General features: G+C 35.7%; 1 protein-coding gene across 11 annotated transcripts in view; it reads right to left on the bottom strand.

Annotated features, from left to right (window-relative positions):
* The window catches only part of RASAL2 (RAS protein activator like 2), a 380,363-nt gene that overhangs the window by 165,187 nt on the left and 194,430 nt on the right, over positions 1-20,746 (bottom strand). For all 11 annotated transcript variants that reach the window (XM_067728748.1, XM_067728749.1, XM_067728751.1 and 8 more), the window contains exon 3: positions 7,514-7,640. In XM_067728748.1, coding sequence (XP_067584849.1) covers positions 7,514-7,640 — 127 coding nt within the window. The remainder of the gene's footprint in view (positions 1-7,513; positions 7,641-20,746) is intronic.

The raw sequence follows: 20,746 nt of genomic DNA, 5'->3' as shown, positions 1-20,746 counted from the left end.
TTACAGAAAAACTACACTTTAAGACAAAGACTGTAACAAGAGACAAAGAAGACATTACATAAAGATAAAGGGATTAATCCAACAAGAAGACGTAACACTTGTAAATACATATGCATCCAACACAGGAGTACCTAAATACATAAAGCAAATATTAGCAAACATTAAAGGGAAAAATGACAGTAAGACAATCATAGTAGGAGACTTTAATACCCCATACCTCAGTGGATAAATCATCCAGACAGATAATCAATAAGGAAACACTGGCCTTAAATAACACATTAACTATTTGAATGTAATAGATACATACATAGAATAGTCCATCCAAAAGCAGCAGAATACACACTCCTTTCAAGTGCACATGAAACATTCTCTGAGATAGATCACATCCTAGGCCACAAACAAATATATTTAAGATATTTTATATTTAAGAAGACTGAAATCATATCAAGCAGGTTTTCCAAACACAACAGTATGAGACTAGTAATCAACCACAAGAAAAAAACTGCAAAAAACACAAACATATGGAGGCTAAGCAATATGTTACTAAACAATCAATGGATCACTGAAGAAATCAGAGTCAAAAAATACCTGGAGACAAATGAAAATGAAAACACAATGATCCAAAATCTACGGGATGCAGCAGAAGCAGTTCTAAGAGGGAAGTTTACAGTGATACAAGCCTACCTCAAGAAACAAGAAAAATCTCAAATAAATAATCTAGCCTTACACTTAAAACAACTAGGAAAAAAGAAAGAACAAGAAAAACCCAAAGACTGGAGAAAGAAAGAAATCATAAAGATCAGAATAGAAATACAAGGAGACTAAAAAAAAAAGAAAGAAAGAAAAGATCAGTGAAACTAAGAGAAGGTCCTTGGAAAAAATAAACAAAAATTGATAAACCTTTAGCCACACTCATAAAGGATATGAATGAAAAGAGAGGTACCAAACAGATGAAATTAGCAATTAAAGAAGTTATGATTGACCACACAGAAATACAAAAGACCATGAGATTACTATGAACAATTATATGACAATGAAATGGACAACCTAGAAGAAATGAACAAATTCCTAGAAATGTACAATCTCCCAAGAATGAATCAGGAAGAAACAGAAAATATGAACATACTGATTACCAGGAAGGAAATTGAATCCGTAATTTTTTAAAAACTACCAACAAACAAATGTCCAGGGCCAGAGGGCTTCACAAGTGAATTCTACCAAACATTTAGAGTTAACACCTTTCTTAAACTATTCCCAAAAACTGAAGAGAAAGGAATGCTTCTGAACACATTCTACAAGGCTACCATTGCCCTGATAACAAAATCAGATAGACACGACCAAAAAAAAAGAAAAAAAAAGATTACAGGACAAGATCACTGATGAATGTAACATGCAAAAATCCTCGGCAAATATTAGCAAACCAAATTCAACAATACAATAAAAGGATTATATGCCACGATGAAGTGGGATTTATCCCAGAGAAGCAAGGATAGTTCAATACCTGCATGTCAATCAATGTGATACACCACATTAACAAACTCAAAATAAAAAGTATACAATCATCTCAACAGACGCAGGAAAAAGCTCCAACAAAATTCAACATCCATTTATGATAGAAACTCTCAACATAGTGGGTATAAAGGGAACATACCTCAACATAATAAAGGCCATATATGACAAACCCAGAACCAATATCATATGAGATAGTGAAAAGCTGAAAGCATTTCCTCTAAGATCAGGAACAAGACAAGGATGCCCACTCGGTCCACTTTTATTCAACACAGTACTTGAAGTCCCAGCCACAGCAGGCAAGAAAAAAAGAAATGAAAGGAATCCAAATTGGAAAGGAAGAAGTAAAACAGTCACTGCTTGTAGATGGCATGATATTATATATAGAAAATCCTAAAGATGCCACCAGAAAAAACTATTAGAACTAATAAATAAATTTGGTAAAGTTGCAGACTACAAAATTAACATAAGAAATATGATGCATTTCTATACATTAATAATGAACTATCAGAAAGAGACATTAAGAAAACTATCCCATTTACAATGTATCAAAAAGAATAAAATACCTAGGAATTAATCTAAGTATTAAAAGACTTGTAGTCAGAAAACTATAAGATAATGCTGAAAGAAATTAAAGACAACATGGACAAATGAAAAGATATACCGTGATCACAGATGGGAAGAATTAATATTTTTTAAATGACCATATTATCCAAAACAATCTATAGATTCAATGTAATCCCTATCAAAATACCAATGACATTTTTCACAGAAATAGAACAAAATATCCAAAAATTTGTATGAAAACAAAGACCTCAAATAGCAAAAACAATATTGAGAAAGAACAAAGCTGGAGGTATCACGTTCCCTGATTTCAAACTATACTACAAGCTACAGCAATCAAAACAGTATAGGACTGGCACAAAAAAAGACACATAGATCAATGTAAGAGAAATAAACCCATGCTTATATGGTCACTTAATCAATGACAGAGGAGGCAAAAATATATAATAGGGAAAAGATAGCCTCTTCAATAAATGGTGTTGGGAAAACTGAACAGCCACATGCAAAAGATTCAAACTGGCCTACTTTCTCACACCATATGCAAAAATAAACTCAAAATGGATCAAAGACCTACATGTAAGACCTAAGACCATGAAACTGCTAAAAGAAAACATAGGCAGTATGCTTTTTAACATTGTTCTTAGCAGTTGTTGGATCTGTCTCTTTAGGCGAAGGAAACAAAAGCAAAAATAAAGAAATGGAACTACATCAAACTAAAAAGCTTTTTACACAGCGAAGGATATATAATCACATATACTTTTATATATATAAATTTAATAGTCAATTTAAATATTGAGTGCTACTATACACAGTCATTATTTATCACCATTTAAAATTCTATTATTTAATGAACTTATTTACAAAACAGAAACCGACTCACAGACTTACAGGACGAACTTATGGTTACCGGTGGGGAAAGGTGGGTGGTGAGGATAGATTGGGAGTTTGGGATTGACAGGTACACACTGCTATATTTAAAACAGATAACCAACATGGACCTACTGTATAGCACACAGAACATGACTCAATATTCTACAATAACCTAAATGGGAAAAGAATTTGAAAAAGAATAGATACATGTATATGTATAACTGAATCACTTTGCTGTACACCTGAAACTAACACATTATTAATCAAACATGTACCAATACAAAATAAAAATTTAAAAAAATAAAATTAATGTGAAAAAATAAAATTCTATTATTTGAAAAATAGAAGGATATGTTTCTTGTAATATTAAATCTTCATTACTCTCATTTCCCTTTCTTTCAATATTATCATTACCACCCTGTATTTTTATAAAAGATTCTACCATCTTGAAAATACTTCAATCCTCCTAATAGTGAACGTCTTGGGAATAAAAAGAGTCATTAGTTTACACATAAAGTTAGACCTCAGCCTAATTTAACAGAGACGGTCAGGGTTAAAGCTAGATTTGAGTAATCAATATCCTCTAATAATTTTGACTAAATGAGTTATCCTTTTCAATAATTTTATAAATGTCTTAGTATATGCTGCTTTTTAATATTCCTTTTTTTAAAAATTTCCTCAAATTTTCATCACTTGGGTCAATAAACTTAGGAAAACATAGGTGCAAGACTGGTTTTTCCTCAAAGTTTTTCCAGTTTAGTTTCCCTTTTTTTTGGTGGTGTTATTTTAGATTTCTGTTTGACTTCTTCATTTACATAAACATGAAAATTTTGCACAGCTGCCTCTGACTCCAAAAGACTTCTAGTATTTTTTTCCTATGCTTGCTAACAGGTATCAAAAGCATACTATGTGAAATTATAATTTTAAGTACGTTTACCAGATATTTCTGGGTTTTGAGGACTCCATGATAATGAAACAAATGTGATATCATAGGCACAGTTTTTTAAAAATCCAGAGATTTTGTAAGTAAGATCATGGGATACTTTTAAGATTTTATCTCAATGTAATAAAATAGAGGCATAGAGATCTCTGCAGCCTTGAATTACTAGATGTTTGGTTTTGAATGTGTCAGTTCAACTTGAACGATGTTTTTGAGAATTGAGAACGCATGCACTTATGAGTGTTTGCACTTTCTAATTAAACCAGCTTTATGATCACGTTTCTGACATCACCTGCAAACAAGGTTCTTGCTCACTTCAGGCTCTGACTTTGCTTTGCCCATTTGGGCATCAAAGCATTAACTTTAATGGAATGTCAAAGAAACACAACAACCAGACTGGACAAGGTTCTCAATTCACCTTTGTGCTATCCCCCAGGCAGGCAGCAGACAACATGCAGTAGTAGAGACACATTTTCTTCTATAAATGTATGTGTCACAAAAATGTTGTCCACTGTTCAGCTTTCATTTTTCCTCTGTTTAATAGTGTTCTTGAAAGGTGTCCAGTGGCTTTTTAAAAAAAGTTGAATTCACGTAGGTTATATTTACATTGAAAATGAATATTTACTCGTTCTAGTTCATGTGGTCAATTTATATACCTCCCTGTATTGTTTGTATGCAAAGACCCTACCATCTGAAGAAGTAATTTCCTTTTGAAAATTCAGTAAATCATGCTTTTGCATGGTTTCAATTTGACAGATCTTTTTTTAATGAATAAATTAAAATCTGGATATTGTTACCAGGGGAAAATAGTTTTTTCTAGGTTTTCTAAATTTGGAAATGGGTGCTTCAGGCCAGATGTTCATATGCCTTAAGAAAACATCTCATTTTCAATGGAAAAGAATTTGCTGTATCAAAATCTGTGTCAAATGCCAGGGTAAATATAAATTTTTTGTATTTTGGGTAATCTGTAAGCTGCTGAATGCAAGAGACTGAGAACTAGCGAGTGAGAAGTACATTCTGGGCTTAACCACTCCCCACTCTGCCTCTTCACACACACTTTTTTCTTCTAAGTTCTTGACCTTTATTAGGTTTCCCATCACTATGAATTTGCTCATGTTGAACAATGTGTGAGGCAGAAATAGAGGCCTTCCTATCCTTTTTACATTCATGTTTTTTCACCAGCTTGAAATCTCTGAAGGACGGTAAATTGGCAGCCACTAACAAAGGTTCTTCACATATCCTTTATATTCACAGGGCTCTTTTCTTTTATGAATTCTCTGAGGTAGAATAAAAGGTGCATGTTTTTCATGAGTGGGCATTTCTCCATAGCTGACTGCCTCACACCTGAAATCAAAATGTATGCCATGGTTTTACATCTGCAAAAACTGATCTGTCCTCCTTGGGGTTCCTCTACTGGTGAGGAACAAAGAGAATGCAGAGCTTGCAAAGGGAAAGAACCCTGCAAAAACAGAAGGGCTTCCCCACACACTTGACTTACTTATTTGGAAACAAAATTCTATATCTTCATTCTCTTTCTCTGGTCCATCCTTTACTAATGCGTCCTCATCTTCCTAATCTCTAAATGTTCCAGGGCTTAGTCTTAAGCTTTTCTCTTCTACCTAAATACACTTCCCTTGATGATCTCACTCAATCTCATGGCTTCAAACACCATCTATTTGCTAAAAGCCTGAATCTGTATCTCCAGTCTGTACTTCTCCCTTAATTTCCAGACTCACTTATTTCTATCTGTGTATCTAATAAGATCCTCAAACTTAAGATGTCCAAACTGAGCTCCTGGTCAGTCCCACATTCAAACTTGCTTCTCCCAGTGTTCCTTATTTTAAAAAATAAATTCATTCTTCCGGCTGCTCTAGCCTAAATTCTTCACTCTTCTGTTTCTCACTTCCCACATCCAATCCAACCAGCGAACTGGCTTGTTGGCTCCACCTTCAAATATAATCTGGTCACTTCTCAGCCCTTCCACTAATACCATTATGGCCCAAGTTCTACCATGTCTTGTCTAGATTATTGCAATAGCACCCTAATTAGTTTCTAAGCTCCCATTCTTGCTTCCCTAGTCTCAGTATAGAGGTCAGTGGCTCCCCACCTCCCAGAGTAAAAGCCAAAGCTCCTACGATGACCTACAAAACCTTTATGATCTGCTTGCCAAAGAGCTCATCTTAGTTTGTCTTTCGGACCTGTACCTGGAATGTTGGAGACATTTAACAATTTACTACGTATTTCTCTCCTATAAGATCATAATAATTATTCAGACTACAACTACACTTCCTCAAAAATCAGCTGACTTTTGTGGATCAAAGTGTGAATAGTCAAAGGACCCTAGAGAAGTGGCAAAGAGAGTCATCAACTTAACATTACAAATAATGACAGCAAAGGAGTTGAAAGAAGGTGACTCTGAGCTAGTCCAATTCACATAGAACTTGTATGTGAAATACAAACAGGCTATAAAATGGTTACATCCAGGAAGGTTTGCAATATAATTTAAGCCCACACCTAAACTGGTTTCAACACATGCTAAAGAAGTACAATGGATGAGAGGAATATTTGATTTTTCCAAGTATGACCCATTGGAGAAAAGTGTTTGCTAACCTGACTAATGTCTAGAAAAGCAATAAATGTCACAGGATAAAAAGAGAACTAAAGGATTCAAATTCTGACTAAGAACCTGAGCTCCATTTAGAAAATGAAAGGAAATGAAGGAAAAGGCAAAAACAAACAAAAAAACCAAAACCCTGATTTTCAAAAATACAACAAAATCACAAAATTATCCATACTAACAAATATAGAGACAATAAATGAATCCGTTTTATCTACCTACTAAATGTCTATGACTAAATGTCAAGGTCCATTAAGCAAAGAATAATACCACAATGCAAAACACCAGAGCAACTCCTACTTTTCAAATTCTTTCATTATTTTACTTAATCTTAATTATGTTCACTTAAAATTACCTGACTGGTCTAATTATTTAAATATCCATTGGTAAGCATGCAAAACACCAAACAGAATCATTTGGCAGGAAACAGGGAAACAGCAGCTTTGATACTGACATTAATTCCTTTAGTATATAACAACTCAAGTGGGGTTTTCTGATGTATCCCTTCTGTCACCCACTCCAAACACAGTCCTGAATATAACTTACATGGGCCATATAAAATTAGCTCAGCTAAACTAGCCTAATCTGACATTACATTATACAAGACAACACCAGGAACTGTGTGAACAGGGCACAAACCATTTAATACTAAGTTTCCAACCAAAACTGGCTCCCCAGTGAATCTCAGTGCCTCAATAAGATCACTTAATGTTCTTTTAAAATTTAAAGCCAAGCAGTAAAATCAGAAACAACATATCATCCGGCGTGCCCAGGAGTTTACAGCAACCAACTAGCACTCAGATAAATTTTCTCTCTGCAAAATAACTTTGCTGCCACTTGGTTATAAAGAATAAAACTTTCTAATGACCTCTAATTCTTGGTTAACATACTATATTTTAAAGTACTTACTTAACAGTAAATGAAGGATGTTTTGTTTTATTGTAACACTCAATAACAAGTCCATAAATTACCGGATAAAAACTAGGAATTTCTTTCCTTTTACATTAGCTTACCCAGTTTAGCGGCGCCCTCTGGTGGGTACTCAGGAAACTGACCCTCGGAAGGGACACTGACAGTTCTCCTCAGGCATCGCCCTTTGGTGGAATCTGTCTGCTGATCCTGTCCTCCCTCCACAGGTATCTAGTAAACCAAGAAAGAGATGAAACTTAATAGTGCCATAACTACCTTGTGATTGAATAACGTTTTTAGTTGATGAAGGTAGGAGTGTGTAATCCTCAGAGCAAAACAGAAGAAATGTAGAAATAATGTATGCACAAAGGCTAAAGTTATTACCAACCCTTTATTCAGGAATCTTTTCTTTAAAAAGAAAACTGAAAGATCAGGAAAGGTGAGTATGCAAATTAACTTACATGAAGTATGCACAAATCACATCCAGTTGTGTACCTGCTTAGGGAGCTCAGAAAACAAAACATCCACACAAATAAGATTCCTTTACATCAGAAACTGGTTCACAAGTCCCATTCCTGCCCAATCGTAGGTAAATGGAAATAAAAGTTGACCAGAAAGACTTCACTCCAAAATTCTCTTAAAAGAAGGTTTTGTTAGATAAAAGGAGTAAAATCAACCAAATTTTCTCCAATTTTAAAAGTAAGCACTTAGAGATAGTTAATGAAATACTATACTACCTATACATGTTTTTAGTGTATAGATAGTAATTGATACATAAAATGGCATATTTTATTCCACAAGTGAGATTAGTTTTTGAAATCCTAAAAAATAGTTTTTCTGGCATAACTTTTTTTTCTGTTTGTACATGTGGAATAAGAACTATGTATGGTACAAAAGATCTCTAATTCCATTAAATATTTTACAATTTACACACTGGTTATCACTGTAGAGTAATGGGATGGCTCTAAGTTGCTTTTTTTTTTTTCTTTTCGATTTCGGTAATTCTAAAAGACCAAGTCATCTTACTTTGGGGGTAGAGGGCAAAGACTTTTCACAATGAGATTTTATTAGTAACCTTTATCAGAATCAAGAATAGTATTTGTAACATCTGAAATAGTTTGGCAAAATATGTCAAGAATTATGTTATCAAGGCAGTTGCCCGGGAATCATACCTCCTCCCCTCCCTCCAATGGAAACTAACTACCCTTATCTGAGTTTCATGCTCAATTACAAAAGGAGGAAGCTGCAAACAGAAAAACAAGAACTGGTTAGAGCCAGCTAGGCCCAAGATGGCAGAAAACCTGATCTCCAGTGGACTTGAGCCTCACTGTACGTTCACTGTAATACATTAGCATGCTAAATGACACAACCATGAGCACCATGACAGTTGACAATTGCCATGACAACGGGAAAAGTCCATACAAGGACTGAAAAGGGGTGTTGCCTCAGTTCTGGGTCCAAACCACAGCCTTGTTCTCAGATATCTTATGAATACTCCTTCTCTTTACTCAATTCTTTCCCTTTTACCTGGACCCTTCTATATACATGGTGTCTCAGCCCTAATCAGGTTGAGAAGTTGATTTGCGAACTAAATTCCCACACTCTTCCATTCTTTGGCCAGTTTCATTATTGGCTGTGTGAATCTGAGTGGAAAAAGAACCTCTCCGGCTGAGACCCCTCGGCCTAGGCTAGGACCCTGGTGCGGGTCCAGGCAACCAATTCGGTAACAATTAATCATAGTCTCTAATTCTTATGCCTCCAATACAGGCAATTTTAACAAATTTCAATAATAATGACTAGCATTAAATTCTTAGTATGTGCAAGGCTAAGGAATTTACATGTGTGACATTATGAGGAAGCCATTATTATTATCCCCTTTTTACAGATGAGGAATAATTTATCTCTCCAGATGATTACTATGGGCATATCAATTGATACAGCAAAACTGGAATAGATACGGGCTTAAATGTACATGCTTTCTGCTTTGCCTCAGTAATCCAACTCCTAAGACTGGGTGGGGTCAAGGGGATGATACCAAGGGAAGTTTTCTCTGTGCTACTGAGAATTTGAAGAACAAAATTCTAATGTCTTCATAAGGACTGAAAATTCTCATACTCTTTCCTCATTTCCTCATGACCATAACTACTGTTACTGCTTGCACACTGAGAAACCAAATGGTGGAATTAAGAAAGGTAAAATTCTAAAAAATAAGGGAATATCAAATAATAGCATCAGTAAAGCTAATAAGTCTTCTAAAAGTTCTCTGTAATATAAAACTTTAAGAACAGTAATCTAAGTCATCCACCCCTTTCAGGATGGAAATGATCTCTACATAAATAATTAAAAGAGTAGCACCAAGAGGTTAAATAACTCCCTCCTAGTAAGAAAGGTAAAAATGTATCCTCTACCTGCCTTAGGAAAGAAGGGAGGTAAATTTGGAAAAAAAAAAAAAAGTAGTCTGGGTCTTTGAACAAACAATGAACATAAATAAACATAACTATTTTTGTAATAGTTCCCCCAAAATTCCTATTCCTGAAATAATGAAGGCCTAAGCCATAGAGAAAAGAGGAGCTATTTTTGACATTTTAGGAGGGAATGAGCTACAATCTCATCTGTGGAAATTTATAAAGGCCATATCCAGGAAAAATAAAGAAATGGTTTCTATTATCATTATACTTTGTCTCTATCATATCTAAGAAGAGAATAAATAAAATACATCAAACTTCTTATTTGGGCCTAAACTTCACTCACAATTATATTCTCAAAGTTTCAATGTAGACTCTTCATTTCCCACTGTTGAAACTTAAAATATGATGAACAGTTTTATTCACAGTATCACTCTTAAAGTTGAGGGCATTTTATCTCTGACTCAGAATATAAGGGAGAATAGTATTTACTTTTATTCTAAACGTGTGTTTCTTAAGAATCATTTGCTTTTACACCACCACTGACTGTTTCTTACATAAATAATTCTTTTAAAGACACTGACCTGTTTCTTAAAAGTTAGTATAATATTTCAAGTATCTTCAAATGAACTAAGCTGGAGTTTACAAATCTTAGTATACAGCCAAAGAAAATCAGTTTTAGAAAAGACAATTTTAGAAAAATGATTCTGTCCATTCTGCTTGTCCTAATTTAGTTTACTACTTCACATTCACTTGTTTACACTAAATTAGTCTAAAAATTGTATATCTTTCAGGTTCGGTAATGAGAGAAATTTTTCTTTTTCTTTTTTTTTTCTTAAACCTTTTTGCCTTGTATGATACTTCTTCTGAGCCTTCTTTTTCTTCAGGGAGAATGGTGACCATCACTGTCTTTGGCTGCCTATTGTCCAATGCCTGAAAATAGCTGGTATATATAATTTTTTTTGAATTTTTGCATTTTATTTTTTTATACAGCAGTTTCTTATTAGTTATCCATGTTATACATATTAATGTATATATGTCAATCCCAATCTCCCAATTCATCACACCACCACCAATCCCCTGCCACTTTCCCCTCCTGGTGTCCATACGCTTGTTCTCTACATCTGTGTCTCTACTTCTGCCCTGCAAACCAGTTCATCTGTATGACTTTTCTAGCTTCTACATATATGCATTAATATACAATATTTGTTTTTCTCTTTCTAACTTACTTCACTCTGTATAACAGTCTCTAGATCCATCCATGTCTCTACAAATGACCCAACATCGTTCCTTTTTAAGGCTGAGTAATATTCCATTGTATATATGTACCACATCTTCTTTATCCATTCGTCTGTCGATGGGCATTTAGGTTGCTTCCATGAACTGGCTATTGTAAATAGTGCTGCAATGAACATTGGGTTGCATGTGTCTTTTTGAATTATGCTTTTCTCTGGATATATGCCCAGTAGGGGGATTGCTGGGTCATATGCTAATTCTATTTTTAGTCTTTTAAGGAACCTCTGTACTGTTCTCCATAGTAGCTGTATCAATTTACATTCCCACCAACAGTGCAAGAGGGTTCCCTTTTCTCCACACCCTCTCCAGCCTTTGTTGATTGTAGATTTTCTGATGATGCCCATTCTAACTGGTGTGAGGTGATACCTCATTGTAGTTTTGATTTGCATTTCTCTAATAATTAGTGATGTTGAGCAGCTTTTCATGTGCTTCTTGGCCATCTGTATGTCTTCTTTGGGGAAATGTCTATTTAGGTCTTCTGCCCATTTTTGGAGTGGGTTGTTTGTTTTTTTAATATTGAGCTGCATGAGCTGTTTATATGTTTTGGAGATTCATCCTTTGTCCGCTGATTTGTTTGCAAATATTTTCTCCCATTCTGAGGGTTGTCTTTTCATCTTGTTTGTAGTTTCCTTTGCTTTGCAAAAGCTTTGAAGTTTCATTAGGTCCCATTTGTTTATTTTTGTTTTTATTTCCATTACTCTAGGAGGTGGATCAAAAAAGATCTTGCTGTGATTTATGTCAAAGAGTGTTCTTCCTATGTTTTCCTCTAAGAGTTTTATAGTGTCCACTGTTACATTTAGGTCTGTAATCCATTCTGAGTTTATTTTTGTGTATGGTGTGAGGGAGTGTTCTAATTTCATTCTTTTACATGTAGCTGTTCAGTTTTCCCAGCACCACTTACTGAAGAGGTTGTCTTTTCTCCATTGTATATCCTTGCCTCCTTTGTCATAGATTAGTTGACCATAGGTGCATTGGGTTATCTCTGGGCTTTTTATCCTGTTCCATTGATCTGTATTTCTGTTTTTGTGCTAGTACCATATTGTCTTGATTACTGTAGCTTTGTAGTATAGTCTGAAGTCAGGGAGTCTGATTCCTCCAGCTCTGTTTTTTTCCCTCAAGACTGTTTTGGCTATTCAGGGTCTTCCGTGTCTCCATACAAATTTTAAGATTTTTTGTTCTAGTTCTGTAAAAAATGCCATTGGTAATTTGATTGCATTGAATCTGTAGATTGCTTTGGGTAGTATAGTCATTTTCACAATACTGATTCTTCCAATCCAAGAACATGGTATATCTCTCCATCTGTTTGTAACATCTTTAATTTCTTTCATTAGTGTCTTATAGTTTTCTGCTTACAGGTCTTTTGTATCCCTAGATAGGTTTATTCCAGGGATTTTCTTCTTTTTGTTGCAGTGGTAAACGGGAGTCTTTCCTTAATTTCATTTTCAGATTTTTCATCATTAGTGTATAGGAATGCAAGAGATTTCTGTGCATTAATTTTGTATCCTGCAACTTTACCAAATTCATTGATTAGCTCTAGTAGTTTTCTGGTAGCATCTTTAGGATTCTCTATGTATAGTATCATGTCATCTGCAAACAGTGACAGTTTTACTTCTTCTTTTCCAATTTGTATTGCCTTTATTTCTTTTTCTTCTCTGATTGCCATGGCTAGGACTTCCAAAACTATGTTGAATAACAGTGGCGAAAGTGGACATCCTTCTCTTGTTCCTGATCTTAGAGCAAATGCTTTCAGTTTTTCACCATCGAGAATGATGTTTGCTGTGGGTTTGTTGTATATGGCCTTTGTTATGTTGAGGTAGGTTGCCTTTATGCCCACTTTCTGGAGAGTTTTTATCACAAATGGGTGTTGAATTCTGTCAAAAGCTTTTTCTGCATCTATTGAGATGATCAAATGGTTTTTATTCTTCAATTTGTTAATATGGTGTATCACATTGATTGATTTGCATATATTGAAGAATCCCTGCATTCCTGGGGTAAATCTCACTTGATCATGGTGTATGATCCTTTTAATGTGTTGTTGGATTCTGTTTGCTAGTATTAGTTGAGGATTTTTGCATCTATATTCATCAGTGATATTGGTCTATAATTTTCTTTCTCTGTAGTCTCTTTGTCTGGTTTTGGTATCAGGGGGTTGGTGGCCTCATAGAATGAGTTTGGGAGTGTTCCTTCCTCTGCTTTATTTTGGCAGAGTTTGGGAAGGACAAGTGTTAGCTCTTCTCTAAAAGTTTGTTGGAATTCACCTGTGAAGCCATCTGGTCCTGGGCTTTTGTCTGTTGGAAGATTTTTAATCACAGTTTCAATTTCATTACTTGTGATTGGTCTACTCATATTTTCTATTTCTTCCTGGCTCAGTCTTGGAAGGTTATACCTTTCTAAGAATTTGTCCATTTCTTCCAGGTTGTCCATTTTACTGCACAGAGTTGCTTGTAGTAGTCTCTTGGGATGATTTGTATTTCTACAGTGTCTGTTGCAACATCTCCTTTTTCGTTTCTAATTTTATTGATTTGAGTCCTCTCCCTCTTTTTCTTGATGAGACTGGCTAATGGTTCATCAATTTTGTTCATCTTCTCAAAGAACCAGCTTTTAGCTTTATTGATCTTTGCTATTATTTTGTTTCGATTTCATTTATTTCTGATCTTTATGATTTCTTTCCTTCTACTAACTTTGGGTTTTGTTTGTTCTTCTTCTCTAGTTCCTTTAGGTGTAAGGTTACATTGTTTATTTGAGATTTTTCCTGTTTCTTGAGGTAGGCTTGTATTGTTATAAACTTCCCTCTTAGAACTGCTTTTGCTGCATCCCATAGGTTTTGGATCGTGGTGTTTTTGTTATAATGTCTCTAGGTATTTTCTGATTTCCTCTTTTATTTCTTCAGTGATATCTTGGTTATTTAGTAACGTATTGTTTAGTCTCCATGTGTTTGTGTTCTTTTCCCTGTAACTGATTTCTAATCTCACAGCGTTGTGGTCAGAAAAGATGCTTTATATGATTTCAATTTTCTTCAATTTACTGAGGCTTGATTTGTGACCCAAGATGTGATCTATCCTGGAGAATGTTCTGTGCGCACTTGAGAAGAAAGTGTAATCTGCTGTTTTTGTTTCCTTATTAATTTTCCGTTTGGATGATCTGTCCATTGGTGTAGGTGAGGTGTTAAAGTCTCCCACTATTATTGTGCTGCTGTTGATTTCCTCTTTTACAGCTGTTAGCAGTTGCCTTATGTATTGAGGTGCCCCTATGTTACGTGCATATATATTTATAATTGTTATATCTTCTTCTTGAATTGATCCCTTGATCATTATGTAGTGTCCTTCCTTGTCTCTTGTAACATTCTTTATTTTAAAGTCTATTTTATCTTATATGAGTATTGCTACTCCAGCTTTCTTTTGATTTCCATTTGCATGGACTACATTTTTCCATCCCTTCACTTTCAGTCTGTATGTGTCCCTAGGTCTGACATGGGTCTCTTGTAGACAGCATATATATGGGTGTTGTTTTTGTATCCATTCAGCAAGCCTGTGTCTTTTGGTTGGAGGATTTAATCCATTCACGTTTAAGGTAACTATCGATATGTATGTTCCTATGACCATTTTCTTAATTGTTATGTGTTTGTTTTTGTAGGTCCTTTCCTCCTCTTGTGTTTCCCACTTAGAGAAATTCCTTTAGCATTTGTTGTAGAGCTGGTTTGGTGGTGCTGAATTCTATTGGCTTTTGCTTGTCTGTAAATCTTTTGATTTCTCCATTGAATCTGAATGAGATCCTTGCCAGGTAGAGTAATCTTGGTTGTAGGTTCTTCCCTTTCATCACTTTAAATATGTCATGCCACTCCCTTCTGGCTTGTAGAGTTTCTGCTGAGAAATCAGCTGTTAACCTTATAGCAGTTCCCTTGTATGTTATTTGTCGTTTTTCCCTTGCTGCTTTCAATAATTTTTCTTTGTCTTTAATTTTTACCAGTTGATTACTATGTGTCTTGGCATGTTTCTCCTTGGGTTTATCCTGTATGGGACTCGCTGAGCTTCCTGGACTTGGGTGGCTATTTCCTTTCCCATGTTAGGGACGTTTTCACCTATAATCTTTTCAAATATTTTCTCTGGTCCTTTCTCTCACTCTTCTCCTTCTGGGACCCCTATAATGCGAATGTTGTTGTGTTTAATGTTGTTCCAGAGGTCTCTTAGGCTGTCTTCATTTCTTTTCATTCTTTTCTCTTTATTCTGTTCCGCAACAGTGAATTCCACCATTCTGTCTTCCAGGTCACTTATCTGTTCTTCTGCCTCCATTATTCTGCTATTGATTCCTTGTAGTGTAGTTTTCATTTCAGTTATTGTATTGCTCGTCTCTGTTTGTTTGTTCTTTAATTCTTCTAGGTCCTTGTTAAACATTTCTTGCATCTTCTCAATCTTTGCCTCCATTCTTTTTCTGAGGTTCTAGATCATCTTCACTATCTTTATTCTGAATTCTTTTTCTGGAAGGTTGCCTATCTCCACTTCATTTAGTTGTTTTTCTGAGGTTTTATCTTTTTCCTTCATCTGGTACATAGCCCTCTGCCTTTTCATCTTGTCTATCTTTCTGTGAATGTGGTTTTTGTTCCACAGGCTGCAGGATTGTAGTTCTTCTTGCTTTTGCTGTCTGCCCTCTGGTGGATTAGGCTATATAAGAGGCTTGTGCAAGTTTCATGATGGGAGAGAGTGGTGATGGGCAGAGCTCAGTAAAACTTTAATCTGCTTGTCTGCTGATGCGTGGGGCTGGGTTCCCTCCTTGTTGGTTGTTTGGCCTGAGGTGACCCAGCACTGGAGCCTACCTGGCTTTTTGGTGAGGCTAATGGCATACTCTGGGAGGGCTCACACCAAGGAGTACTTCCCAGAACTGCTGCCAGTTTCCTTGTCCTCACGGTGAGACACAGCCACCCCCCGCCTCTGTAGAAGACCCTCCACCACTAGCAGGTAGGCCTCGTTCAGTCTCCTGTGGGGTCACTGCTCCTTCCCCTGCGTCCCAATACGCACATCACTTTGTGTGTGCCCTCCAAGAGTGGAGTCTCTGTTTCTCCCAGTCCTGTCAAAGTCCTGCAATCAAATCCCACTAGCTTTCAAAGTCTGATTCTCTAGGAATTCCTCCTCCCATTGCCGGACCCCCAAGTTGGGAAGCCTGACGTGGGGCTCAGAACCTTCACTCCAGTGGGTGGACTTCTGTGGTACAAGTGTTCTCCAGTTTGTGAGTCACCCACCCAGCAGTTATGGGATTTGATTTTATTGTGATTGCGCCCCTGCTACCGTCTCACTGTGGCTTTTCCTTTGTCTTTGGATGTGGGGTATCTTTTTTAGTGAGTTCCGGTGTCTTCCTGTCGATGATTGTTCAGCAATTAGTTGTGATTCTGGTGCTCTTGCAAGAGGGAGTGAGCGTATGTCCTTCTACTCCACCATCTTGAACCAATCTCTGGCTGCTATATATATATTTTTGGTCTAGTCTTATTTTGTTTGCAATGGGAGGGCTAGTCTTGTACCAGTTACTCCATCACAGCTGGTGTCAAAAGCCTCTTATTCTCTCTTATCCAAACTACTAATACAGTCTCTTCATTGGTGATATTCTGCCCCTTAAATCTATCCTTTATATAGTTTCCAGAATATTTCTAAAATGCAATTATAATCATTTACAGTACACCTCCGTGAGATTCCTCCAATAACAGATCTCTCTCTCGCACTTTACTTATACATGGAATCATAATTAATCATAATTATTCATTTGTGCAACTAATTCCACATAAGTTAACAGCTTAACTTACCAGTCATTCTGAGACTTAAAGGCCTTCAGTTGCTCTCCTTTGCAGTGTTTTTCAAAGAAGTGATGGTATGTTTGTGTGTGCATGTGACAAGGGACTTATCTCTCTGCTTCAACCAGAGCATAATTCTGAGTTTATCTGTTGTACAGGGCTTCTGCATGAGGTTTTCTACAAAAGGCGTTGTTCTGCTAAAAGAGTTTTAAAACTAATATCTTACAGAGCAAGTGCAAGTTCCCTGATATAGTATACCAGGTTTTCCACAATCTGGCCACTGTGTAAGTAACCAGCTTTAGACTTTACATAGTAGGAACAACAAATTGCTTGCATTTCCCTAACATATTCCTCATGTTGTAGTTCAGTGCCTTTGCTTAGTTTGTTCTCTCAGACTGAAATATTTTCCCTCACTTTCTTTTCTATTCTATATCTGCAAGGTAAACTCCTAACCATCCTAAGGCTTAGGACAGGCATTGCTTCTTCCAGGAATCTTCCTTTCTATCAGTTCCCTAAGGGAGGTTAAGGTACACCTTCCTGAGGTTCCTCCAATATCAAATCTTTCTCTGGCACTATACTTATACATGGATTCATAATTATTCATTTGTGCAACTAATTCCACATAAGTTAACAGCTTAACTTACCAGTCAATCTCCAAACCTTAAAATAGCTCCAACTCACAAATGAATAAATGAATATTTGATAGGTAGAGATGGGGGCCATTTTAGGCAAAGGAAATAACATAACATCAGCCAAGAAGTTGGTACGCATACTATTTTTTTACTGTATTTGGAACCAGGAGTAGGCCAATTTAGCTAGAGCCTCTTAAGGGGGAGAAGTGGGAGAACACCAAAATATATTATAACCACATGGGAAGGCTTTAATACCAGGCCATGAATAATTCAGGAAGCACTGGGAAACAATTCAAGTTTTTAGATCAGAGGAATAGTAGTCTTGTAATTGGTCTGTCTCCTGCCTACCTTTCCCTCTTCCAATACATCTTACAGATTAATATTCATAACACATAACTTTGATCCCCTTCCTTTCTTAAGCTTCCTTTGGTAATTGCCCATTGTCAATAGCATCTTAATGACAGAGACTACAGTGCTTTAGAATAAATGGATTTCTTTCTTTTATTCTATCCAGTTTACTTGTGCTATTTATCAAATTCCATTTTAAAATTATTTTTCCTATTCCCACAACTAAATTTGGTACTGGGGAGAGGGGAAAGAACTGTGTCTTATTCTTTGTAACTCCTATCAGTGAATTCACATACAGGGGCACATTATGTATCTGCTGAATAACTTGAAAGTAGTTCTGAATGAAATATGCCATGGGTAGTTTACCCCAGGATAAATAACAATTGATTTTAGCTGTTTGCACAAAGCCTAACTGCTATTTTCATCAATATATCTGAGTGTAAATACTGTTTTCTAAAATCATGAAAAATATTTTAAAATATTTTGAAATTGCATTATTACTACCTTGCTGCCTTTACACTAGCATCAAGCTTTTAAAATTCCAAATACAGAAAGTAGAGTCTGACTGAAGAAAAAAGGAGCCACTTTTACCATTCTTAATGCCTTGTTATTGCCAAAAGAAAGGAACTCACAAATTCAGCTTTCTTTTATATTTTTATACTGGCTGCACACTGGGGAGTTCATGATTATCTTCTCTACCATTTCCCTCAACTCCTTAATCTCTAGTTTACTTGGTCTTATCTCTTGCAAGCAAAATGGAATTCAAATGGCCTCCTACGTCCTCTTTGAACGGGTTGGTGCCAAGCCAGCTGGGGCCTATCCTGGCATCCGGACAGGGAAGTAAATTCATAACACATAAGCAATGTCTATTTGGCACAATTTGCATGAAGCAATTTACTGAATCAGTGAATCATTTCTCAAGGTGATACTCCTGGCACCTCTTTCAGCATTCTGCCCAGATCTACTCTTCTGTTACATTCCCATTTTGGTAATTAGTATACTTAACACTCTTCCCATGTACATTGCCCAAGCAACCTTTTTCCCATTTCTGACAGGAAACATGCTGAGTTAAGGGAGAGCATTAAAAGATCCCACACAGTGAATACATGAGTGATACTAGACTAATATAATCCTCCCACATTCCAACACTGCCTGGCTAAGGATTCAGTTTAAACCCTTACAGAACCCTCTTAATTGATCTTATTAATACAGCAATAAACACCCCTGTGATTCGCTGATTAAGGTTTAAAACAGCTTTTTAAGATAATTTTAGCAGGAAATTCCTTAAACTCCTTGTTTCAAGGAATTCTAAGTTGTTCAATGCAAAACTCCAAAGATAAGAGTTATATTCTTCATGATAGTGTGGGTGGAAGGTAAAAAGAGTGACAGCATATTCTGGTCCTTCCACAAAAAAAAAAAAAAAAAAAAAAAAGTATTTCTAAACTTTTCCTATCATAAAATTAACAGAATATTAAATAAAATTCAAGTAGCAGGTGTAACAATGCCTTAACATTTTCTTATCCTAGAGATTTAATCCAGTTTCTCCAACTTATAGTGGTAGAACATACCCGTCTCAGGGCATTAAACTGTTTGCGTAAACTTGTCATCCCTTACCTGGTGTATTGCAATAACGTAACTCATCTACTTCCTTCCAATCCCTTTCACTCAATTTTCCACGTGATCAACAGAGTTACTTTTCTAAGAAGCAAATGTGATGATGTCATTGCCCTGTTAAATACCTTTCCATGGTCCAAATCATTTCTAGAATAAAGTCCAAATTCCTTAGCATGGCCTTCAAGGCACTTTATTATTCGGCTCTTGCCAGCTATCATTTTTCCTCTTGCAAATTATATTCCAAGAATTCTGAACATTTTGCAGTTTGCCAAAGAGATATAAGATGTTTCTTGACTTTGTATCTTTATATATACGTGGAATATCCTTCCCTTCTTTTCCTCCAAGTGAGCTTCTATTTGTCCCTAAAGACATGGCTTAATCACAAATTTATCTGTAGATACTTTTTTGGCATTCTTTACTTTAAACAATAACCCACCCCAGGCAATATCTTAGTTAATCTTTCCCTTGTGGTAATGTAATAATCTTTTTAAAAAAATTGTATTGAGGTTAAATTCACGTAACATAAAATTAACCACTGTAAAGTGAATACTTCAGTGACATTTAGTACATTCATGATGTTGTGCAACCACCACCTCTGTATCTAGTTCTAAACAGTTTTAACTTTTAATTTACCTCAGTGTGTTCCCAACAAACTGCATCTTTGCAACCACAATACTTTACACATAACGGATGCTCAATAAATAAAGACGGAATTTCATATTCAACAATTGAAAAGCATCTTATGGATTATTTTTCCCCTCTTTTATTATCCAGTCTTAGAAAAAATATGTAATTACACCTCTTGTTGTGGGAAGACTTATCACATAAAAAAGAAAAGATAGAAGGTTCGTCTCCTCTCAAACTTAAATTAAAAAAATGGATATTCAGGAATCAAAGTTTATAATTTGGCTTTTTCAAAATTTATTCAACAAATATTTGTTAGAATTTACTTATGTGTCAGGAACTGTTCTAAGCACTGAGAGATATAGCACTGAAAAAAACAGATAAAATCCTCCCTGCCCTAAAAGCTTATATAAGAGAAAAGAGACAATAAACATAATAAATAAATTATATAGCATTTTAGAAGGTGGTAAATGCTATAGGGGAAAAAAAAATACAGCCAGGTAATTAGATTGGAAGTTCTGAATGGAGATACAGGGAGGGGTTGCAATTTTGAATAAGTTGGTCAGAGTAGGGCTTATTGAGCAGGTGATATGCAACCAAAGAGTTGAAGGAGGTGAGAAAGTGAGTCCTGCAAATATCTGA

Source organism: Pseudorca crassidens, chromosome 2 (assembly GCF_039906515.1).
Source record: "Pseudorca crassidens isolate mPseCra1 chromosome 2, mPseCra1.hap1, whole genome shotgun sequence".
NCBI lineage: Eukaryota > Metazoa > Chordata > Mammalia > Artiodactyla > Delphinidae > Pseudorca > Pseudorca crassidens.
Note: the sequence above shows the minus strand (reverse complement) of the source record. Positions and strands in the feature narration are given on the sequence as shown.